The 23,440-nt window shown below is 48.2% G+C and overlaps 1 protein-coding gene across 3 annotated transcripts in view; it reads left to right on the plus strand.

Annotated features, from left to right (window-relative positions):
* The window catches only part of AKNA (AT-hook transcription factor), a 70,740-nt gene that overhangs the window by 34,855 nt on the left and 12,445 nt on the right, over positions 1-23,440 (plus strand). For all 3 annotated transcript variants that reach the window (XM_033237694.1, XM_033237695.1, XM_033237693.1), the window contains exons 8-18: positions 1,790-1,917; positions 2,413-2,620; positions 4,209-4,375; positions 4,477-4,680; positions 5,828-6,074; positions 7,031-7,137; positions 7,856-8,067; positions 12,626-12,788; positions 15,714-15,890; positions 16,844-16,959; positions 17,619-17,765. In XM_033237694.1, the coding sequence (XP_033093585.1) occupies positions 1,790-1,917; positions 2,413-2,620; positions 4,209-4,375; positions 4,477-4,680; positions 5,828-6,074; positions 7,031-7,137; positions 7,856-8,067; positions 12,626-12,788; positions 15,714-15,890; positions 16,844-16,959; positions 17,619-17,765 (1,876 nt within the window). The remainder of the gene's footprint in view (positions 1-1,789; positions 1,918-2,412; positions 2,621-4,208; positions 4,376-4,476; positions 4,681-5,827; positions 6,075-7,030; positions 7,138-7,855; positions 8,068-12,625; positions 12,789-15,713; positions 15,891-16,843; positions 16,960-17,618; positions 17,766-23,440) is intronic.

Consider the following 23,440-nt stretch of genomic DNA (forward strand, 5'->3'; position numbering starts at 1 on the left):
TTTATTTTATCATCATCAAAACCCAGTGAGGCAGTTACAGTTATCACCGTCATTTAACCAAGATGGAACTGAAGCTCAGAGGGGTTACTCAAAGACCACACAGCTAGTAGGTAGCAGAGCCTGGAGCCAGGTCTGTCTCCCTTTCAAATCCGGGGTCATAATGACTGCCCTGCACTACTTTCCACAAATTATCCTGCCTCTCAGCAAGGAGAAAAAGGCCTTTTCTTTTTTATCGCCTTTTAAAAAAATTACAAAATGGTTGCCAAACGTTTGGAAACTAGGTTAAAAAAGAGCGGGGGTGGGAGGGAGACCCTTTATAGATTCCTTATTGGTGTATTTCCTTTGGAATTTGGAGTTTTAGATAACTGCAGTCATAAATACAATTTAGATTCCTGCTGCATCAGCCAGGGTCCCAGTAAGGAAGAGGTGGAGCTCTCAAGTCTGGGACTGTAGGCATCAGAGGAAAGAACTGTCAGCAAAGGTGTGGTCAGCATCAGGGGACCCAGCAAAGACTGGGGAATCCCCAGGTAGTAGCATTAGCTGGGAGCTGTACCCACTCTCAAGTCTCTCTCTTCCCACCCTGTGATCTCTGATAGGTCCCTCCCACTAGACAGACCCAACCAGAAGCCAGCAGGTAGACAGCCCTGATGCTCAAAGCACAGAGCAGCGTGGGAGAGGAGCTGAGAGAAGGTCTGGAGAGGCAAATGCAACACACCTAGTTTCTAAAAAAATGTTATGGCGGGGGTATTTTCCTGTGTGGTTACATAGATGTCACGTACACTTTGCAATCACAAAATACATGATGTGTATCATGTAATATCATGCAGTGGATGACCAAGGCCCTTGTAAACTAAAACAATTCATTTTTTTGCTCTCTGTTCTAATTCCCCCATACGCAGGGAAGTTGAGAGCTGTCGGAAGGTTAGATGTGACCGGGGAATGGGTTCTAGGTTGTCCTTGGCCTCAGTCTGTCCTCAGAGTTGAGTGGGATGCAGAAGATAGTAAGACAGTGATACCAACCCCAGTTGCCGCAGCTTTAGCCATGTATTACCCCTGATTATGTTTGCTATGGGAGCCTAGCAGAATTGCTAGGACCATGAGCTCTGGGGCCAGAGGGCCTGGGCCCACATCCTGTCTCTACAACTCACTCACTCCATGACCTTCACCAACTTAAATGACATCCCTGTGCCTCAGTTTCATCCTTTTTAAATGAAGATGATAAATCACCCCTCATTATGATTATATTGAAGATTAAATAAATGCAAAGTGCTTTAGCCCAGAGTCTCAATGCCCAGTAAATATTCTCATTAATGTAATGGTGATGATAACATTATCTGTATTGATAGCCTATAAGGATTTGGGAAAAGAGTGGCTAATTTTCTGAAACCCACAGTTTTGCAAATCAAGAATGAGGATCCAGAATCTCTCAAGTAGAGGGTCCTTATGGAGATATGGTGATAGTATATTTGATACTGTGACAGCTATGACAGTTTGTGATACATTGGGGTCCTTGTAAGTCTATGCAGGAAGGGCTGGTGCCCTCTGAAGCTGGTGCCAAGGCTCTAAGTTGTGTCTCTGTTGTGCCAGCCTGATGGCAGAGAGCTGGACCACGGCCGCTCTCCAGGGCAGGCAGCCTCCAGAGATCTCAACCTCAGCCTGTATCTTGCATGAACCCAGGGGCCCAGGTGCATCCCATGGCCTCCCGCAAACTGTCTCATCCACTGTGTCTGCAGGGACAGGCCCCACGGGGGCTGAGCATTCAAGTCTTCCTGGCCTGGTCTGGTTTCAGGGCTTCCAGCGGCTGAAGGCTGCCCACACGGCCCTAGAGGAGGAGTACCTGAAGGCCTGCCGGGAGCAACACCCTGCCCAGCCGCTTGCTGGCTCCAAGGGGACACCTGGAAGATTTGATCCTGGCAGGTACCTGCTGGGGTGGAAGGCCTGGAAGGACAGATGGGATGGGCCCCTGGGGTCCCTCAGTCTCCAGGAGGGAGGCACTTTGTCCTTATAATTTGTACACAAGAGAATAGAGAGAAATCTTATCCTAATTAATATACACATCCAAATGGTGGCACGATAAAAAGCTGAGATTTGAATCCCTTTGAATCCACTTGCTGAGAAGATGCCTTGAAACCCTTATTGGTTAATAGGGAAACTGAGGCTAGATGGGGGTGGGATTTCTGTAAGGTCCCATAGCCTGTGGAAGGCAGAGGGAACTTGGGCTGAGGCCTCCTAATTCCCAGTGGAACCTTCTTTCATCTTGCTTATTTTGAGTTCTCACCATCATCTAAAGGCTGATATTAAATGAACCCTAAGGGGGCATCCCCTGGAGTCTCTGCTCTGACACTCTGCTCCTGGACCTGCCTGATGTGGCTACCGTCTTGGGCTCCTGGTGCTGATGTTTCTGCATTCCAGGGAGCTGGAGGCAGAGATATACCGTCTGGGAAGTTGCCTGGAAGAGCTGAAGGAACACATAGACCAGACCCAGCAAGAGCCTGAGCCGCACGGGTCAGACTCAGCTCTGGAAAGTACCCCAGCCCTGCCCTGCCTCCACCAGCCAACGCACCTGCCTGCTCCTTCCAGACAAGCCCCCATGCCAGCCATCAAGACCTCCTGCCCTGAGGTACCTCTTGGCTCAACCATATTGGGCTGTTCCCTTGTGCATTCATTTCTTCATTAATTCATTTCTTCAGTACATATTTCATATTTATGAAGTGTGTGCCATATGCCAGGACCCATGACACATGGTAGGGATTCAGTGGGATGGGAGGTGGCAGGGAAGGTGGCCTCTTCCTTCACAGAGTTTTCTGTAGAGTTGAACTGGTTACAGTGATTTAGTTATAATTTTGATCAGTGCACTGAAGGAGAGTTATGGGGTTCTGTGAGAGTAGGAGGAGTAACATGACTGAGTTTGAGGAGGAGGTCAGAGAAACTTTCCCTGAAGAAGTCATGTTTAAATGAGACCTGAGGCTAAGTAGGAATTACTAGAGACAAAGAGAAAACCCATCCAGTGGGGGAAACAGCTTGTGCAAAGGCCCTGTGGCTAGAGTATGGAAAGAGAAGGGAAAAACAGTCTGAGATGTGGCTGGAGAGGCCGGCAGGAGCCCCATGACATAGGGGCTTGTGGGTCACATAGCGAGCATGGCCTTCAAGTCTGCTGGGTTTTCTGGCAGGGGATGACACAAGATGACTTGTGGGTAGGCCAGTCTGAGGATGGGGAGGTGGCAGGGCAAATGGGGAAGCATGTGTGGACTTGAGAGAGGTTGGGAAGGTATGTTTGAGTGGACTTGGAGTGGTTGTGAGAGGGAAGGAAGACACGGATGGCTCCAGGTTTCTAGCCTGTAGTACTGCACAGATGATGGGGTGAAGCCTAAACAAGAGCCCTACACGAAGGGGGCTTTGTAGAAGGCTCTCTGGCCCACACCATGACCCCTTGAGAGGCAATCACTATGTCCGTTTTGCAGGTGAGCAAATTGAGTATAGTGCATTCACACAGATGACAGTGGTGGGGTCTCTATGCCTCCCAACTCCTGTTACCTCTGCTGCAAAGACTTGTCTGTTGAGGATGGGAGCAGGAAAGAGGGCCTGGCATGCTGGGTAGGGTGGGACACTGGTAGAACATCCCTGACAGCTAAAGTCGTGCTGGCCCCATGATTTGGGGAAAATCTTATGCTGTGCTCTGGCATAGAGGGTAGGAAAACTCTACCAGGTGCCACTACATACAAGAATGGGAAGAAAACCCGAGTACGTTATCTTGAAGGACCCTTGTGTTCCTGCAGTGAAGGTATTGCAGGGGGCTGGAGTGGCCCTACTGGCATGGATGGGGGTCAGGAGAGTTAACTCTGGCAGGAAATCTAGATTCAAATCTCAACTCTGCTCCTGGTTTCTGTTGACTTTGGGCAAATCATTTGAGCTTTAGCTACCTGTCTGTAAAATGGTTTGTAATAATCTTAGGTACTAGTGGGATTGTTGTGACCTGGTATCTGTATGGTGCCTGGCACACAGTAGGTGCTCAATTCATGGCAGCCAGTATCAAAGATCACACAGCCCAGTCTCCATAGTTTACACATGCATAAAAGGGTGGTGGGCTTAGTGAGTCTAATGTGCTTCTTACCCCTCAGCCCCCAGCGTGAGCCTGGCAGGAGGCAGGTGCTTAAAAGTGGTATTTAAGTATCTGCCGAATCTCTGTCCTTTCATCTTTCTGACCCCAGCCTGCTACCACCACTGCCGCCGCCAGCGCTGGCCCCCGCCCATTGCTTATAAATGTGGAGGTGAGCTCTGGCAACAGTGAGGTGGAGGACAGGCCACAGGACCCCCTGGCCCGACTCAGGCACAAGGAGCTGCAGATGGAACAAGTGTACCATGGCCTCATGGAGCGGTGAGTGCCACCTGGACCTGACCAGGGTGTCTGGCCAGCAGCTGGATCTTGGCTGTCCCCCACTGGGCAGAGATCATGCCCCTCTGTGTGTTCTCCTGCAGGTACCTCAGTGTGAAATCTCTCCCGGAAGCCATGAGAATGGAGGAGGAGAAAGAAGAAGAGGAGGAGGAGGAGGAGGAGGAGAGGGGAGGTGACTCCCTAGAAGTTGATGGGGTGGCTGCAGCTCCAGGGAAAGCAGAGGCCACCAGGGTCCTCCCAAAGCAGCACCTGGTGCAGGCTGAGAAAAGTCATGGGGCTCCCCTTCAGTAAGTCACTGAGCCTTTCCTGCAGAATGTTTGGTTCCACCCTAAAACCACAGGGGTGATCACTGTCAGAGTGAATAAGACAGCACTTCACAGTTTAGACATGGCTTGTCTGTCCTGCATCTTCAAGTGTGCAATGTATACCACTGATAGCCCTTGAAATGATTTCGGGTAGTGTGGGACATGATTTTCAGTAGGACACATGCAGCATTAAAGAATATTATTCTCAGCTGGGCACAGTGGTTCATGCCTTTAATCCCAGCATTGAGGGAGGCCAAGGCAGGTGGATCACTTGAGCCCAGGAGTTCAAGACTAGCCTGAGCAAAATGGCAAAGCCCCATCTGTACAAAAAATACAAAAATTAGCCAGGCATGGCGGTACACTCCTATAGCCCTAGCTATTTGGGAGGCTGAAGCAGGTGGATCTCTTGAGCCCAGGAGGCGGAGATTGCAGTGAGCTGAGATCCGGCCACTGCACTCCAGCCTGGGTGATAGTGCAAGATCCTGTCTCAAAAAAAAAAAAAAAAAAAAACAAGAAAAAAGAATATCATTTTCTTTTTTTCTGTCTCTAACCTTCTAATGATGCCAAGGAGAAAGTCTCAGTTAGTGCTGTGGTGTCTTTAATGCCTCTCTTGAACTTCTGTGGAAAAAGAAAGAGAGAGAGATAGCGTGAAAGCGCATAAGCAGGCCTCAGGCCTAGAGCCTTTGGCAGGCAAATGGATCTATCTAGTATGTGATAACATTCAGGTTTCTTGTATTTGTCCTCAAAGTTAGTTTCTGTTTGTCACATCTTCTGTTTTGAATAGTGACCTAAAATCTTTGGAGTAGATGGAAGTTTATGGAAATGCCTGAAATAGGGAAGGTGGTATGCGAACTCCTTAAGTCTGGGAATTGCTGCTTTAGCATTTGCTCTTTGGTGTGTTGGGTGGGTTTTGTTGGCATCCACATTTTACAGTTGAAAAGTGAGGTTGAGAGAGGGGAAGTGCCTTGCCCTAGATCATACAGCTAGAAGGTGGCGGAACCAGGCTGGACAGCCAGGGATGTCTGACTCCAGAGCCTGTGCCCTGGGCTGCTTGGCTCCCAGGACAGGCCAACCCCTGCGTCAGGGCTGCCCAGCAGAGCTCAAGGATGGTCTTCTCTTCCCATGCCAGGGAGGCCACGGAGCAGATGCTATTTGTGAAGCCACCAGGTTTCCAGACATCCCTGGCTAGAGACGGACACATATCAGGCCTGGGCAAGGCTGAGGCAGCCCCTCCAGGCCCTGGCATGCCACCCCACCCTCCAGGCACCAAGTCCGCAGCATCCCACCAAAGTAGTATGACCAGCCTGGAGGGAAGCGGCATCTCTGAGCGCCTTCCACAGAAGCCTTTGCACCAAGGCGGTGGGCCCCACCTGGAGGTAAGTCCCCACATGGCGGAATGGGCCCAGAACCTCAGGGTCATTGCTGGGTCTTCTCAACTTTCTGCTTCCGGATCTTTGCTTGTGCTATTCCTTCTTGGAATACCTGCTGCTCCTGTCCCTGCCAGCCAAAATCCCACCTGACATGCAGGACTTATGCCCAGTGTCACCCCTCAAACCTGTCCCTTTTCCAGAGCTCTTGTTCCTCCTCTGAGAGCTTGGAACCCATTGCTTATACTTCTTTGAGCCTGCCCATCACAGCTGGAGAGTCTAGTTCTATGCCCTTTAGAGCAGACATCACTGCTGCAAGGTCACAGACCACTGTGGAAGTGTGACTGTCAGAGAATAATGCATATATATGCATGCCTGTGCACTTGCGTGCAAACACACACACACACACACACACACATGCTTCTGTAGTCCTAATGAGCCCATGGTCAGGATTCTCTGCCCTAGACACGGACTCAGCGAGAGCAGGCACCTGTGTTGCTCTGTGTTCTTTGTGCCGTGTGTTAAACCCAGTGGGTAGGACCTGTATGTACATATTTGATGGTTTCGTTTTTCCAATGTCTTGGGCCTGAGCATTTCCACTCAGATAAGACCATAGTATTCCAGGCTGAAGCCAGGAGACACTGGAAATATGACTTTCTCCCTCTCCCCTTGCTAGTCCTTATCCACGGCCGTGTTTCTCCCAAGGGTTCTGGCTGCCACTCCTCAGGGAGGCAGGACTTGCTCAGGGTCCTCCTGGGGTGCAGAGTCCCTGCTGGTAGCCAGATTCTTGTGCTGAGGCCTGAGAGCCTGAGAGCCCTCTCTCCTGGGCCTGGCTGTTGGGAGCCAGGCCATCATCCCTGGGGTGTGAGCCTCTGGGAGGTGAGGCCCAGGCTAGGATTTGGGAAGGGCTTCCCAGTGTGTCTTGGACACATTCCTCAGACATAAACGGATACTGCCTCTTTCAGGAGCCCTGGATGGCATCCCCGGAGACAGACAGTGGCTTTGTTGGCTCAGAAACAAGCAGAGTTTCACCCCTCACCCAGACTCCAGAGCACCGGCTCTCCCACATCAGGTATCCTGGGATCCCACCATTGTCCTGTCAGTGCCACATTCCTGGGACAGCCTGGGAATCGCAGTGCCCGTGATGGCCCAGAATAAGAGAGGATGGTCTGTCCATTCATAGGGACTCATTTCATCCCCAATTTCTTGTTCCTATGTTACTGACAGAGGAAACAGAGCTTCAGAGAGGGGACTGACTAGTCCATCCTCACACAGCTAATTAGCGACAGACTGGGAAATTCATTTTTGTTGAGCAAATGAATGAGTGAATGAATAAAAACTACAGGGAAGGCACTGTGAGATGAACAGAAGACAAGGACAAAGGGCACTCAGGGTGGCTACATGGAACCCAAAGGGAAGGGAGAAGGCGGAGGAGACAGGGTTGAAGGTTGGAGGGATGGAGCCTCCAAAGCTGAGTGCAGGCCCTTCAGGAGGCCCACAAGGCAACCCAAGGGTGCATGCAAAGGAAGGATTAGAAATCCTATTTCTCTTTATGTATTCTGCATAGAAATTGAGATTTATTATTTTGCATATTGGGTTGGCCAGTGTACAGTTTATAAAGAAGTGGACATCTAATGTGTGTGTGTCCTTGGAAATATTGTACCACCCGAGATGCAAAGTCGCAAAGGGTGGGAGCTTATTGGGTTAGCGTGTGGAGAGCCTCAGATGCCACCACCTGAGTGTCTCACTCTGTGTGACCTCCGTGTGTCCCTTCCTCCACGGTCCCCCAGCACAGCAGGAACATTAGCCCAGCCCTTCGTTGCATCTGTGCCCAGGGATGGAGCTTCCTACCCCAAGGCCAGGGGTTCTTTGATCCCCAGAAGAGCCACAGAGCCCAGCACACCCCGGAGCCGAGCACAGAGGCACCTCTCCAGCCCAAGTGGGCTTCTCCGGCAGAGGGCACCCAACTTCAGCCTGGAGCGGACATTGGCAGCCGAGATGGGTGAGTGCAGGAGTCTGGCTTGGACAGAACTGCATGGATTGAAAAATCAAATAGAAAAACTTGCAGAACGCTTTAGGATATGACATATTAGCCAGGTTCATTGTATTGAAATTTGAAATTACAGATAAGGTGGACAAAAGGGAACAAAAGAAAAAAAATACTCTGGAAACCATCAGTGCTGATGTTTTGGTGTAGAACCTGTGAACTGTTCTCTGTGCCGATGTAAAGTGTGTTTGTTTACACGTACTGTCATGCACTGTTTTGTTCATCGACAGACAGCATGCATGGCAGTGGTCCCATAAGATTTTCATGGAGCTGAAAAATTCCTTTGGTAGTGATGTTGCAGTCATTGCAGGGCAACACTTCGCACATGTTTGCGGCGATGCTGGTGGAAACAAACCTACTGTGCTGCTGGTCATATCAAAGTACAGTACCGGCCAGGCGCGGCGGCTCCTGCCTGTAATCCCAGCACTTTGGGAGGCCGAGGCGGGCGGATCACCTGAGGTCTGGAGTTCGAGACCAGCCTGGCCAACATGGTGAAACCCCATCTCTACTAAAAATACAAAATTAGCCAGGCGTGGTGGATGCCTGTAATCTCAGCAACTCGGGAGGCTGAGGCAGGAGAATTGCTTGAACCCAGGAGGTGGAGGTTGCAGTGAGCTGAGATCAAACCATTGCACTCTAGCCTGGGCAACAGAGTAAGACTCTGTCTCAAAAAAAAAAAAAAAAAAGAGTACAGTACAGGCCGGGCATAGTGGCTCATGCCTTAATCTCAGCACTTGGGGAGACCAAGGTAGGGGGATCACTTAAGGCCAAGGTCACCTGTGGCCAACATGATGAAACCCTGTCTCTATTAAAAATACAAAAATTAGCCGGGTGTGGTGGCTTAACACCTGTAATCCCAGCTACTCAGGAGGCTGAGGCATGGGAATCGCTTGAACCTGGGAGGCTGAGGCAGAGGTTTCAGCGAGCCGAGATCGCACCACCACAGCACACCAGCCTGGGCAACAGAGCAAGACTCTGCCTTAAGAAAAAAAAAAAAAAGTACAGTACAAAACCTACAATTATGTACAGTACATAATACTTGATAACTAATGACTCTGTTATTGGATTATGTATTTACTATACTTTTTATCATTATTTTAGACTGTATTTCTTCTACTTATTTTAAAAACGTTAACTATTAAATAGCCTCAGGTAGTCCCTCGAGAGGTATTACAGAAGAAGGCATTGTTATCACAGATGACAGTGCTATTACTGCCCCTGAAGAACAAGACGTGGAGGTAGAAGGCAGGGATATTGATGACCCTGCCCCTGTGCAGGCCTAGGCTAGTGTGTGTGTGTGTGTGTGTGTGTGTGTGTGTGTGTCTTAGTTTCTAACAGAAAAGTTTTTTTTTAAAAAAGTTAAAAATAGAAAAAAGCTTATAAGGATATCAAGAAAGAAAATATTTTTGTACTTTACAATATATTTTTAAGTTAAATGTTATTACAAAATAGTCAAAAGGTTAAAAACCATTTAAAAACTTATAAATAAAAATGTTACTGTAAGTTAAACTTCATTAATTATTGAAGAAAAACTTTTTTATAAATGTAAATTTAGCCTAAGAATATGGTGTTTGTAAAATCTACAGCAGTGTACAGTAATGCCCTAGGCCTTCACATTCACTCCCCACTCACTCACTGACTCACCCAGAACCACTTCCAGTCCTGTGAGCTCCATTCATGGTAAGGAACCTTTACAGATGTACCATTTAAAAAATCTTTTGTACCATATTTTTATGGTCTCTTTTCTATGTTTAGATACACAAATACCGTTGTGTTACAGTCACCTACAGCATTCAGCAGGCAATGTTGTAGAGGTTTGTAGCCTGGAAGTAATGGGCTATTCCATCTACCCCACATATGTAGTAGGTGTGGGTAATCTATGATGTTTGTGACACGGCGAAACGGAATAGAAATGTGTTTCTCTGAACTTATACCCAATATTAAGTGATGCATGACTATACTTAAATCAGAAACGAGGCCAGGCACGGTGGCTCACGCCTGTAATCCTAACACTTTGGTAGGCTGAGGCGGGTGAATCACCTGAGGTCAGGAGTTTGAGACCAGCCTGGCCAACATGGCAAAACCCCATCTCCACTAAAACAAAAATTAGCCGGGCGTGGTCGTGGGTACCTGTAATCCCAGCTACTCAGGAGGCTGAGGCAGGAGAATGGCTTGAACTCAGGGGTGAAGGTTGCAGTAAGCTGAGATTGTGCCACTTCACTTCAGCCTGAGTGGAAGAGTGAAACTCTGTCTCAAAAAACACACACACACACAAAAAAATGAGATCATTTTATATGTGAATATTTGGCAACCTCCTTTTTTCACTAAATTGTGTTATGAACACTTTCCATGTCTATAAAATCTATATGTGATTCAGTTTTTGACCTTTAGAAATACACATGAATTATTTATTGAAATTAACACCAAAAGAACTTAAATTGATGAGTTTTTACAAGGTGAACAGAGACCAAGAAACTCAACATGATCTGAACCCCAGAACCCCACTGAAGCCCCCTTCAGTCACTACCTGCTCCCCAAACATAACCACTGTTCTGACTTCTGACACCTCAGATTAGCTTTACCTAAAAGGTTCATCTTTTTTTTCTTTTTTTTTTTTTTTTGTTGGAGACAGAGTCTCACTCTGTTGTCCAGGCTAGAGTGCAATAGTGCAATCTCTGCTCACTGCAACGTCCACCTCCCGGGTTCAAGAGACTCTCCTGCCTCGGTGTCCTGAGAAGCTGGGATTACAGGTGTGCACCACCACACCTGGCTAATTTTCGTGTTTTTAGTGGAGATGCGGTTTCACCGTGTTAGTCAGGCTGGTCTCGAACTCCTGACTTTGTGATCTGCCCGCCTCAGCCTCCCAAAGTGTTCGGATTACAGGCATGAGCAATTACGCCCAGCTGGTTCATTATTTTAAAAACATTTTTAATTAAACTTTTTTTTTTTTTGAGACGGAGTCTTACTATGTTCCCCAGGCTGGTGTGTAGTGGTGCAATCTCAGCTCACTGCAACCTCCTCCTCTCAGGTTCAAGTGATTCTCCAGCCTCAGCCTCCTGAGTAGCTGGGACTACAGGTGTGTGCCACTACGTCCAGCTAATTTTTGTATTTTTAGTAGAGACAGGGTTTCACCATATTGGCCAGGCTGGTCTCGAACTCCTGACCTCAAGTGATCCGCCCACCTCAGCCTCCCAAAGTGCTAGAATTATAGGTGTGAACCACCACACCCAGCCTTTAATTAAACTTTTTATTTGGAGATAATTGCAGATTCACATGCAGTTATAAGAAATAATACACGGAGATCCCATGTGCCTTTACTCAGTTTCCCCCAGTGATAATATGTTGCAAAGTACAGTGTCACAGCCAGATGTTGACACTGATGCAGTCAAGATACAGAATGTTCCATCACCACAAGGAGCCTCATGCTGCCCTTTCATAGGCACACTCACTTCCCTCCTGCCCCCAGTCTGTCCTTAACCCCAGGTAAGCACTAATCTGTTCTCCATTTCTATAATTTTATCATTTCAAGAATGTTCTATAAATAGAATCATATACTATGTAACCTTTTGGGATTGGCTTTTTACTCAGCATAATTCTCTGGAGATTTATCTAGATTATTCTGTGTATTAATAGCTCCTTTATATATTGCTGAGTAGTATTCCAAGGGTTTCATTGCTTTTATTTTTTATTTATTTATTTATTTATTGTTTTTGAGACAGGGTCTTGCTTTGTCACCCAGGCTGCAGAGCAGTGGCACCATCATGGCTCACTGCAGCCTTGACCTCCCCGGCTCAAGCGATCCTCCTGCTTCAGCTTCCCAAGTAGCTGGGTCCAAGGGGGCATACCTCCACATCCAGCTAATTTGTTTTATATATATATAATTTTTTTGCAAAGATGGGGTCTTTCTATATTACCTAGGCTAGACTCGAACTTCTGGGCTCAAGCAATCCTCCCATCTCAGCCTCCCAGATTGCTGGAATTACAGGCATGAGCCACCATGTCTGGCCAGTTCATTGCTTTTAATGCAGGGGCTGGATTAGTGGTTTTTAACCTTTGGCCACCCATCCCTTTGGGAGATTCGTTAAAAGTTATTAATGCTCTCCCCAGAAACATGCATACATGGAAAGAGGTGACTGTAATTTCAGAGGCTCTGAAGCCAGCCCCACAACAACATGGTGAGAAGGTGATCAAGTCTTGAGTGAACCAAGTGAAGAAGCGGTTAATTCTTTGCAGGGGAAATTCCTGAAGACTTGGATGGTGTCATGGTGGGTGGGAGGAGGGGTTCTGGTTAGAAACAGCGGGGCAGGCCCAGCTCAGCACCCCACACTCCCAGCAAAATCTAGATCTTCTAGTTTGGAGGTCAGTGTGGGTCACTGGCCTCATCAGGGACTTCCTTTGTGACCTTGAACTGGGCACCGTCTCTTCGCTTCCCCCATCATTCCACCTGCACAGGTGTGAACTTGGAAGTTCTCTCTGCTTAAACTCACTTTGGGTTCTCTCTCTGCCTTCCTAGCGGTTCCTGGCTCAGAGTTTGAAGGGCACAAACGGATTTCTGAAGAGCTCCTTCCCAGCAAGACAATCAGCCCACCCCCAACCCCCACCACTGCCGCTGCCCCTCTGCCCCGTGGACCAACAGAGACCATCCCCAACTTCCTGCTCACCAGGGCAGGGCGAGAGTAAGTTAGACACTTGGATCCTGGGGATTCAAGTTCATCATACAGATGGGAGCATGATGCAATGTGTTGGGGGTGGAGGTAGAGACCTGCCCAGCTCACACAGATGGTTGTGGTGGGACCAGGCTCCCAGTTACCAGCGTTTCTATGGGACCTCATTGATCTAGACATCGAGGACACTTCTCTAGCCAGTGGAAAATGACCTAAAGATTCACCTTTCTGGTGCTGAAACTTCTCCCCTCTCTCCCCATCGTCTCCCTTCCAAGACAAGCCTGTCCTTTCCAGGGGTATCTTTTCTGCAATTTGCCCATTGATTGTATGGACCCAGAAGCTACTGCCTTCTGAGTTTTTCTTTTCTTGTTTTTGGTTAGTATGCATTTTTTCTACTAAGGAAGTTCCACTTCCTTGGCTGAGCAGAAATGGTAAAATCACTTGGTCAGTTCTCTCACATCTCCCCTTAGTTGCTTTTGGCCAATGATCACTCACATGCCCTTGCTGGAGGAGGTGTCTGTCCCAGGATGCGCTGGGGAGACTGCTCAGCCGTGGCCCAGCCAAGGCTTCTTTGGCTCAAACAGTCATGAGGCTGTCATGTTGCCTACATGCAAAGTTGTGTCCAGCTGCTGGCGTTTGGCTTCCTTGTCGGAGTTTAGTAAGTCTACCTCTTCAGGCTCCCGACATCAGTGGAGGAATTAGAGGCTTGTTTCTGTAGGGTATGCCAGGCCTTGGGAATACAATAGTGGACTAGACTCTATCCTAGGCCTCGTAAGGCTTACCGTCTTGTAGGATGAACATACAAAGAAACAGGCAGTGATGCCCCCCATTGTGATAAGTATGGTGATGGCAGAGGACTGAAGGACTGTTGGAGCATAGGGAAGAAGCATCTAGTCCAGTAGAGGCTTCAGGGAGGGCTTCCTGGAGGAAGTGGTATCTCAGCAGAATCAGAAGGAAGAGAGGTAGAAGAGTATTTTCAGCGGAGGGAATGGCATGTGCGAAGGCCTAGAAGTGAGAGAGTGCCCATCACCTTGGAGTTGCTAAACAGTCGGCCAGATCCTCTAGTGTGAGGGAGTGGGGTGTTGAGCAGTAAAGGAAGAGAGGGGTAGATAGGAGAGACCTATGGGAGATCCTACAGGGCCTGAAGGCTGTGGATAAGGGGAGACGTTCACTGCATGTTCCGTGAGTGCACAAAGGCTGAGAGAACAGGGAAGGGGATTTCAAGCAGGGACGTAGCATAGGCAGTTTTATGTTTTAGAGTTCTCTGGCCACCAGCAGGGTGAGAATAGAGGCCAAGAGACTGCGGAGAAGGCTGCCTTATCCAGGAGAGAGATGTTGGGGCCTGGGTTCTTGGGGAGGGCCCCTACAGAGGGGAAGAAGGGATTCATTTGGAAAGGTATTTTGGAAGTTGGGCCCATGAGACTTGGTAACTGATTAACTTCAGGGGTGTTCAGGGAAGGAGAGGGTCTGGAGTGACTCAGATTTCTGTCTGGCCAGTCAGGTGGATGTTGATGCCATGTACAGACAGGGGAGTAACTTTGCAGAGAAAGATGAATGTTAAGTGCCAGTAAGAAACTAAAGAGTTACATCAGAGAGACTGAGATACCCAACTGGTTGACTCACGCCCCTGGCCTTTTAAGTCTTTATCTAGTGCCTTCTGACTGGGAGCCAGAGCTCTCCCTTTCAGGAGTTAACTGGGGGCGGGGAGATGTCACTCTCCAGTAGCCACCGCCCACCCTTGCCCTCGTGGCTTTGCCTCAGAAACACCAGCAAGTGTCTCCCTGGGGATTACCAAGGGAACCCGCTGCCCTCAGACACACACACTCAGCGCTGGGGCACAGCCAGGAGGAGGCCTCCACTGCTTCTGACACACTCGTCTGAGCGCTCATGTCTGCTGGAGGCGGCACCAGGAGACACTCACCCACAAGTCCGGGGGCCACCAGGCAAGAATGGCCCTGATGGGAATTCCCACCCCAGAAGTCAGACCAAGGAATAGATGTTGAGGCCACATCAGCCTGGAGGGTGGCCTTGCTGAGCCCAGGCTCTAACGCTGCTCTGTGGTTGAGGGGGGTCTTGTGGGGAGGGGTGTCTGGGTGGAATTGTCTGCTGCAGTGCCAGCAATGCCCACAGAACGAGACCCTGGAGATGCAGGGACTGATTGGAGAGAAACGCAAACAGGATTTACTCTCTCAGTGCTGGCGGCTGGAGGTTGGAGTACATTGGGGGTTTCACCAGGATTTACTTCAGCCTTGCAGACAGCTTCCAGCTGCCTCAGTCTGCCCTCTTGGTTCAGGTGGTGCTAGGAAGCATCAAGGTGTCTCCCTGTCCGCTCTCCACACAGACCGCTTTATTCTGCTCTGTCTCAAAGCCCAGATCCACTGCAATACTGTTTCCTGAGTGCCCACGAGGTGCAGGGCCTCAGGAGTTATAAGACAGGAAGCCCGCTTCCTTCTTTTCTGCTGGCAGCTCGATGTTTGTATGGGGAGACGGTGGACAAGCATCTTCTGCCAGGTCTGGAGAGATGGGCTTGCACGGTGGTAGGGAGAGGAGCTGGGCCTGGACAGAGAGTGAAGGTTGGTATTTTATGGCAGAACTGTAGCTAAGGCCCTCTCTATGCTGCGTCCTCATCTCCATCTCGAGAATTTGTCACTGGTGTTTTGAGCAGCTACTCAGACTCTGTGTGTTAGGAAGGGGAAACTTCAAAGAAAGGTTCTGTTTTGTTCACTGAATGCACAGGGACATGAACTCAGAAAGGTGTCAAGTTGTGTAGCAAGAAAAGTGTTGCACAGGAAAGTTCTAGAATCATTTGACAGCAAAGCTAGACCGTGTGCCTGCTGGGAAGGGACAAAGGCTGCCACATCCTGGCATACTCTGGGGTGGCTGCAGCTCTGTTCCTCATGCCTCTGTTCTTTGTTTCTGTCTCCACTTCAACCCCAGCCAGGCCATCCGTGAACTGCAAGAAGAAGTATCCCGGCTCCGTCTGCGGCTGGAGGACAGCCTGCACCAGCCACCCCAGGGCAGCCCAACATGCCCAGCGTCTGTCTTTGACCGCCCCGCCCGGACCCGCGGCCGACCAGCGGACTCCCCAGCCACCTGGGCCTCCCATTATGGCAGGTGGGTGACCTCAAAACTCTCACCTCTGTCCTGGTGGCAGCTACAGAGGATAGTCTTGGCTGGCTTCTGGCTCTCCCCAGACATATGGACTCAGGCACTGCTACATCCCTCTCTCACTCATTCATTCATTCACTGTAGAATTTGTTCACTGTGCAGTATTTGATACACAAAAGAATATAAACATTTATGTTAATAATAAAGAATAGGCCAGGCGCAGTGGCTCACACCTGTAATCCCAGCACTTTGGGAGGCCGAGGGGGGCAGATCACAAGTTCAGGAGTTCGAGACCAGCCTGACCAACATGGTGAAACCCCATCTCTACTAAAAATACAAAAATTAGCCGGGCGTGGTGGTGCGTGCCCGTAATCCCAGCTACTCAGGAGGCTGAGGTAGGAGAATTACTTGAACCCGGGAGGTGGAGGTTGCAGTGAGCTGAGATCGTGCCACCTCACTGCAGCCTGGGCAACAGAGAGAGACTCTGTCTCAAAATAATAATAATAATAATAATAATAATAAAGAGTAATACAGTGAATATCCCTGGACCCACCACCCAATCAAAGAGTTAGGACATTGCCAGGATGCCTACCCTCTCACCCACTAATTCGGTGTTGGTTCATTTATGACAATGACATAAAATCAGCTGGCTTCTTTTGAGTGTTTCTATGGGAGACCACTTGATGAAGGGTTTTATCTGAACATTTTCTCATTTATCTTTTTGTAACCCTCTGAGGTAATTGCTCTTATTATCCCCACTTGACAGATGAGGAAACTGAGAGTCAGAGAGGCTCAGAGCCATTTTCTGTGAAACTGACTTCAGAGTCTGGCTTTGACTTCTTCACTCTCTTCCTTCCATCGTGTTAGAAGCATTTCTCCAGGTTGAGCTTCTCACAAATCACCTTTAAAGGCCGCACAAAACTGCATCCAGTGACATCATCTCTCTTTCCTTTTGCTAGTAAATCCACAGAGAGATTGCCTGGTGAGCCTAGAGGTGAAGAGCAGATTGTCCCTGCAGGAAGGCAGCGAGCCCGGTCTTCCTCAGTGCCTCGGGAGGTGCCCCGACTGTCCCTGAGTAAGTGACCACCTGCCAAGGCTGATTTCCGGAGGCCGCAGTCTGAGTATATTGGCTTAGTGGTCAGGGACCACAGCAACAGCATTCAAGGAAACTTGGAGAAGGGTTTTTGTGCATCTGTTTTAGGATATTATAGTGCTATGCAGCACAGTGCACTTCTAATGTCCTGCACACCTACTGTGTGTAGGGTGTCTGTAAGGACTTTGTAGCTGCCATCTTGCTTAACCTCCACTGCAAGATGGTCATATTATCCACATTTCACAGATAAGGGTGCTGAAGCCCAGTGAGCGCAGGGGACGTGCTAAAGGATCAGGGCTCTGGAGTCAGTAGCCGGGATCAACCGAGCTCCCCTCCACTTGTCCTTGGCCGAGTTGTTTACCTGCTCTGAGCAGTTAAAACGACAGCTCACCATGTAGTTATAACAGTGTCCACCTCATGGGATTGCTGTGAAGATGCCCAACATGGCACACACACAGCGTCTAGACTAGCGCTTGGCACGGGAGCAGGGTTCTGGAAATGCCAGCTGTTACTCCTAAGGGGGAGATTGGGGATTAAAACCCAGGCATCTGCCCCAGAGCCTGAACTCATGGTATACCCACTCCTTGAGCTGTGTGACCCCACCCCTTGCCCCCTGTGATGCCCCACTTTTTCTACCTCAGGTTCAGAATCTGAGCTGCCCTCCCCGCCACTGTTCTCTGAGAAGAGCAAGACCACCAAGGATAGTCCACAGGCAGCTCGGGATGGAAAGAGAGGGATGGCCAGTGCTGGATGGCCAGACAGGGTCACCTTCCGGGGCCAATACACAGGTAGGTCAGAAGGGAGGGCCAGGATAGGTGCAGCCCCTGGCGCCAGGGGGGTCTCCTCTGTTATGAGAAGCCTTTTTCCATATACCCAGTGGGCCATTCACATATCATTTTCTATTTGTTCCGTGAGATGAAAACCAGGGAGCATTGCCTCCATGAATCTTGGTGCACTTGTTCATTCATTCATTCATCCATTCATTCAGCAAACACTTTCTGATGTCTCCCCTTTGCCAGGGCCCATGCTGGGTTCTGGGAAGCCTGTTCAGCTGGTCAATCCTAGAGGTTCTGATCACCTGCTCTTTTCCGACTCCGAGCGTATAGGCTGGACACTGAATTGGATGTGCCATTTGCACCTGGCTTCCTTCAGGTTCTCATTTCTACAGGGCCCCTGTGTCTCAGGAAGTAGGACCTGGCACAGAGTAAAGACTTGAGATGACACATGGTAGCATTTCAAGTGCTTAACATTAACAAAAAAATACAGATCGGGCGTGGTGGCTCGCGCCTGTAATCTTAGCACTTTGGGATGCCGAGGTGGGAGGATCACCTGAGATCAGTAGTTCAAGACCAGCCTGGCCAATGTGACGAAACCCCGTTTCTACTAAAAATACAAAAAAATTAGCTGGGTGTGGTGGCACGTGCCTGTAATCCCAGCTATTTGGGAGGCCAAGGCACAAGAATCGCTTGAACCCAGGAGGCAGAGGTTGCAGTGAGCTGAGATTGTGCCACTGCACTCCAGCCAGGGTGACAGCGAGACTCCATCTGAAAAAAAAAAAAAATATATATATATATATGGATATGGTTCTTCACCTTCATGAATCTGACTGTGTAGCAGAGAAGATGATAACCAGTAGGTAATTATAGTAAAGGCAGTGTCTCTCACAGACACCTTGTGTAGGAGGAAGGGCTGCTGACCTCAGATTCTGGGGACAAGGCAAGAGGCCAGAGGCACATGTCTGCTCCATGGAGCGTAATGAGGGAGTCGACAGAGGCCAAGGAGTTAGAAGTGAGAGTAGCAGGAGCACCTCCAAGCTCACTGCCCAATCTCTCTGTGGACTTCCTAGCAAAAGGAAGAGATGATATCATTGGATGAGGTTTTGTGCAGCCTTTAAAAGTAATCTCAACCCTTAAAAGTGAGCTCAACCTGGAGAAATGCTTCCAATACAATGAGAGGAAGAGAGTATAGAAGTCAAGATCAAAGACTGTGAAGTCAGTCTCACAGAAAATGATTCTGAGCCTCTCTGACCCTCAGATTCCTCATCTGTTGCATTGGGAAAATAAGAGCAATTACCTTCAGTGCCACATACACAAAGCCAGAACAGCACAGGAGGGAAATGAGATGATGAGACCTCTCCACAGTGGCTTCAGGTGTCACCCAGAAGAAACTCAGGGATGAGTGAGGAAGCCACAGTCCGTCCAGCTTTCTAATAACATCAAGTGCTTTACATCTGCCAGGCACTGGGCAGAGCATGACACGGATATGGCCTCATTCAGTCCTCCCAACAAGCCTGTGAAATGGGCGCTATGTTTATCCCCATGTTACAGCCACTCAGAGCATGGGGAGAAAATGCCGCTGACTCGGTGCCTGAGCCATTCAGATCCAAACCAGCAAGTCAGGGTGTAGGGAATAGCATCACTTGTTCATTTCTTATTGTTGCTTTGCTTATCATTTCTTCCTGGCCTGCTTTCAAATCCTGGCTTAGCCTTGGTATGTTGGTTGCTACCGGATGTCAGCTGGTTCTAGGATCTGAGATGAAACAGAGTAGGAGTCTGGAAAAAGCTTACAATAAACAGACACAAAAATGTACGGTGACGTATATGTGTGTATGTGTGTCATACTTATATATGTATGTCCCAACCTGCAGGACAGTCCAACGGACCCTGGAAGGGGGAGTGGGAATGGAGGAGACAAGAAAACACGAGAAATGGAGACAAGACAAATAGCCAGATCAAGTCTCGTTTAATGGTGGTGGTGCAATGCCTTATATAGGCTGGCAGGGGAAGAGGTTGGGCCTGGGCGGTAACGGGGGGCCGGGTTTTCTCAAATTACAATCGCACATGCGCCGTTGGTTGGTAATTTTCGCTGTAGGCTGCATATCTTCCTGGGCGCAAAAAAGTTTGCGCGCCTGCGGGAAAGGTTGGCGCGCGCGCGGGAACAGTTTAGGCGTGCGCGGGAAAAGTTTAGGCGTGCGCGGGAAAGGTGTTAATGAAGAACCCGGAAATGTACCATCTTGTTTCCGCTTTGCGGAGATCAACAACAGAGGTCGGCTAATTCCGGGCCTCATGGCTCGGGACAGGTCCCCCTTTTTTATATATAATTGTGACTAGAAGATTGTCCCTTGGGAACTGCACCTGTCTTAGGTTGGAGTAATGCATCTCCTCACTGGTACCCGTCATGGGATTAGGCAGTAGCTTATGAGGGCCCTCCTGTCTTAGGTTAGTGAGAGATGATACTCTCTTCCCCGTTGTTGGCTGTCCAGTTCAGCACATAGGGAAGGTGGTCATAATGGGTGTGAGTATGAACCACCGCGATCTTCTTGTTCTAGGCAATGATAATGGACCTGTATAGGTTTCGCTTGGATAGCCTCGAGTTGTTGCTTAATAAATGTCATGAGCTTATTGAAGACCAAAGGTCCTACAGAGAATAAGAGCAATAGGCAAAGCAGGGGGCCCAGGAATGGCATAAGATAGGGAAGGAGTCCATGGAACCCAGTCCAAAACGGGTTATCGGTTCTTTCTTTTCGTCGTTTTTCTAGGTCTTCTTGTAGACGCCTGATTTTATCTCTGACGATCCCGGATTTGTTGGCATAGAAACAGCACTTCTCCTGTAAAGCCAAGCAGATGCCTCCCTGTTCTGCAGTTAGTAAATCTAGGCCTCTTCTATTTTGGGGTACTACTTCTGCCAGAGAATCCACCTGATCTTGTAAATCTTGTATAGTACTTGAAATGACCTGCATATCTGAGATCAATTGGCAAGATAATTTGGTGTATTGAGTGACAGAGACCCCTAGGCCTGTAGCCCCAGTTGCTACGGCAGTAGTTATGCCTAATCCTACAATTAAGGGGATAAATTGTATTGCCCTTTTGTTTTTTCCTAAAAAGTGATCTATAGCTGGGATAGGTACAGGTTCATCTCCAGGGATAATGTCTATGTCTGGCAAAAGTGTGGCTAAGACACAGCGTCCTGTCCAGTTAGTAGGTAAATAGGTATAAGCCCTATTATTGCCACATATAAAAACTGAGCTGTTTGGGGCACACAACGGTTGGGAAATATTTGCTATGGTGGAACAATTATTGAACTCATTGAATCCTACATCAAGGTCGTAAGTGTTATTAAGGGGAGGGGAGTAGATGCAAGAGGAACTAGGAAATTCTAAAGGTTGTACTTTAAGGGGAGGAATTATGGTGCAAAGGGTATTGGATGTATAATTTAAGTCATTGCTGGGTATAGCAAGAGGAACGGGATCTCCTGATTGCAGACACAGCCAGCAGTCATTAGCTAGACTAGAGTTAGAATTGTTAAGCAGGTTATGAGTAGCAGTGAGGAGGTCAAAGGTCTGGGCATCAATTTTCTCTTTCCCTCGGGCTTTGGGCAAGGCCAAGGGGTGGTAGTGAATTTCCGGGTACAGGGACCTTTGCAACTCCTCAAGTTTTTTATATACCATAATTTCTCGGACCTTGTCTTGTGGTCCTCCTCCGTCAGAGATATGAAGAGGGGGGGCGAATATTCCAGCAGACAGGCTGTCCTACAATTCCAGTATAGCCAGCTGATATAAGGTTATTGGTATTTCCTAAAACTGTAGGGACATTGCTGGCCCCTATAGTGGGATTTCTAGTTCTTGTTAAGATAGCAGTATAGTATGTTTTACCGCCAGAGGTACATTCTTGATAAGTAGTGTAGCAGGAACTATGCATAGCAGCCTTAAATGTGTCACAAGGGCAGGTTGTGGTACCCCCTCCGCTAGATATTCTTGGGGTTGACACACACCTCCACTTAAGGGAGTTACTAGGCAGGTATGCTGTGTAAGCAGAGCAGGACACAGTTGAGAGGTACTTAATTGGAGGGGAGGTCACATATCCCCCATAACAATCACAGGGCTTACCGTATGATTGTTGTATATATGTTCGGGCCTCATGGGGATTACCGAAGCTGGCATGAACCTGGAATGCTTGGCAGATCAGCACCATGGTCCAGAGGGGCTTGTAGTTGGAGTTCATCTCTGCAATAGAGGAAAAGAGTACTCTCAGGGAGAAAATTACTCCCTGGATTGGCTATTGTTAGGTACCTGTCTCATCAGTTGCTCTGGTAGCCATCTGGCTGCATGATGAGTTTGAGAAAAAACACAAACTGAGCCTCTTCCCCAGATTAACACTGGGTCTGGACCATGCCATATGTTGTCTAAGGCGTCTTTCCACTTAACCATGGCAAATTGTTTTTTGGACTCGGAATGCCAAAATCGATCGGCTGCTGATCTGCTCAGGTTGTCCAAATTTAAAAAATTTAAAATAAAAAGTGTGTGATTAAGGATATTTCTAGGGGTGCCCTTAGTAGGGTACCATTCTCCCTTTTTTATTTTGTCAATCGTGGTTTTTAAGGATAGGTGTGCTCTTTCAACTATTCCTTGTCCTTGAGGGTTATATGGAATTCCAGTAATGTGTTTTATTTGTAATTTAGACAGAAGTCTTGGAAGGCTTTGGATGTATAGCCAGGACCATTGTCTGTTTTTAGTTGTTTAGGCTTTCCAACTATGGAAAAACAGTGTAGTAAATGAGCTATGACATGTTGGTAGCTTCTCCTGTTTGTAAGGTGGCTAGTATAAATCCACTAAATGTATCTATACATACATGGACGTATGTTAAGTTACCAAATTCTGAATAATGAGTGACATCCATTTGCCAGATCATGTTGGGAACTAGTCCTCTTGGGTTAATTCCTAAGTGAGGGACTGGCAGGTATGTTATACAGGTCTGACATTGTTTAACTATTTGTCTTGCTTGTTCTCTAGTTATTTTAAACATCAGTCTCAAAGTTTGAGCATTTAGATGGTGTAGGGCATGAGTAGCCTGTGCTTGGGCTAGGTTTGTATTTGTAGCTATGGCTACCGTCTTGGTTGCCATATCAGCCAGTTGGTTGCCCTGGGATAGAGGTCCTGGTAATCCTGAATGAGCTCTAATGTGTCCAAGAAAGAAGGGTGTTGTTCTATTATGTATTAATTGTTGGCATTGTAAAAATAACTCGGCTATATGTGACACATGCTTAATTTGTGCTACTGTCTTAAGTAGAGGTATGGAGTGAACTAAGTATGCACTGTCAGTATAAATATTAAGAGCCTGATTAGGGAAGGCTGACAGCACCGCGATTAGGGCCTGTAATTCTACTAACTGAGCCGAGGTATGGCTGGTTTTGAATTTAACAGTGGTGTCAGCAAAGGTATATGCAGCAGTTCCTGTGGATGACCCATCAGTAAATACTAATAAGGCATTGTCTAAAGGTGTTTTACTGATGACATGAGGAAAGACAAAAGCATGTAGCTCACAAAATTGGACAAGCTTGTTTGGCGAGTAATGGTTATCTAAGTTACCGGCATAAGAGGCGCAAGCAATCGGCCATGTTTCAGTGTTTTGCATTAGCCAATGGATTTGCGGCTTAGAATAAGGTTGTATGATCGTAGAGGGTTCAA

The sequence above is a fragment of the Trachypithecus francoisi genome, unplaced genomic scaffold (assembly GCF_009764315.1).
Source record: "Trachypithecus francoisi isolate TF-2019V2 unplaced genomic scaffold, Tfra_2.0 Lachesis_group16, whole genome shotgun sequence".
Taxonomy (NCBI): domain Eukaryota; kingdom Metazoa; phylum Chordata; class Mammalia; order Primates; family Cercopithecidae; genus Trachypithecus; species Trachypithecus francoisi.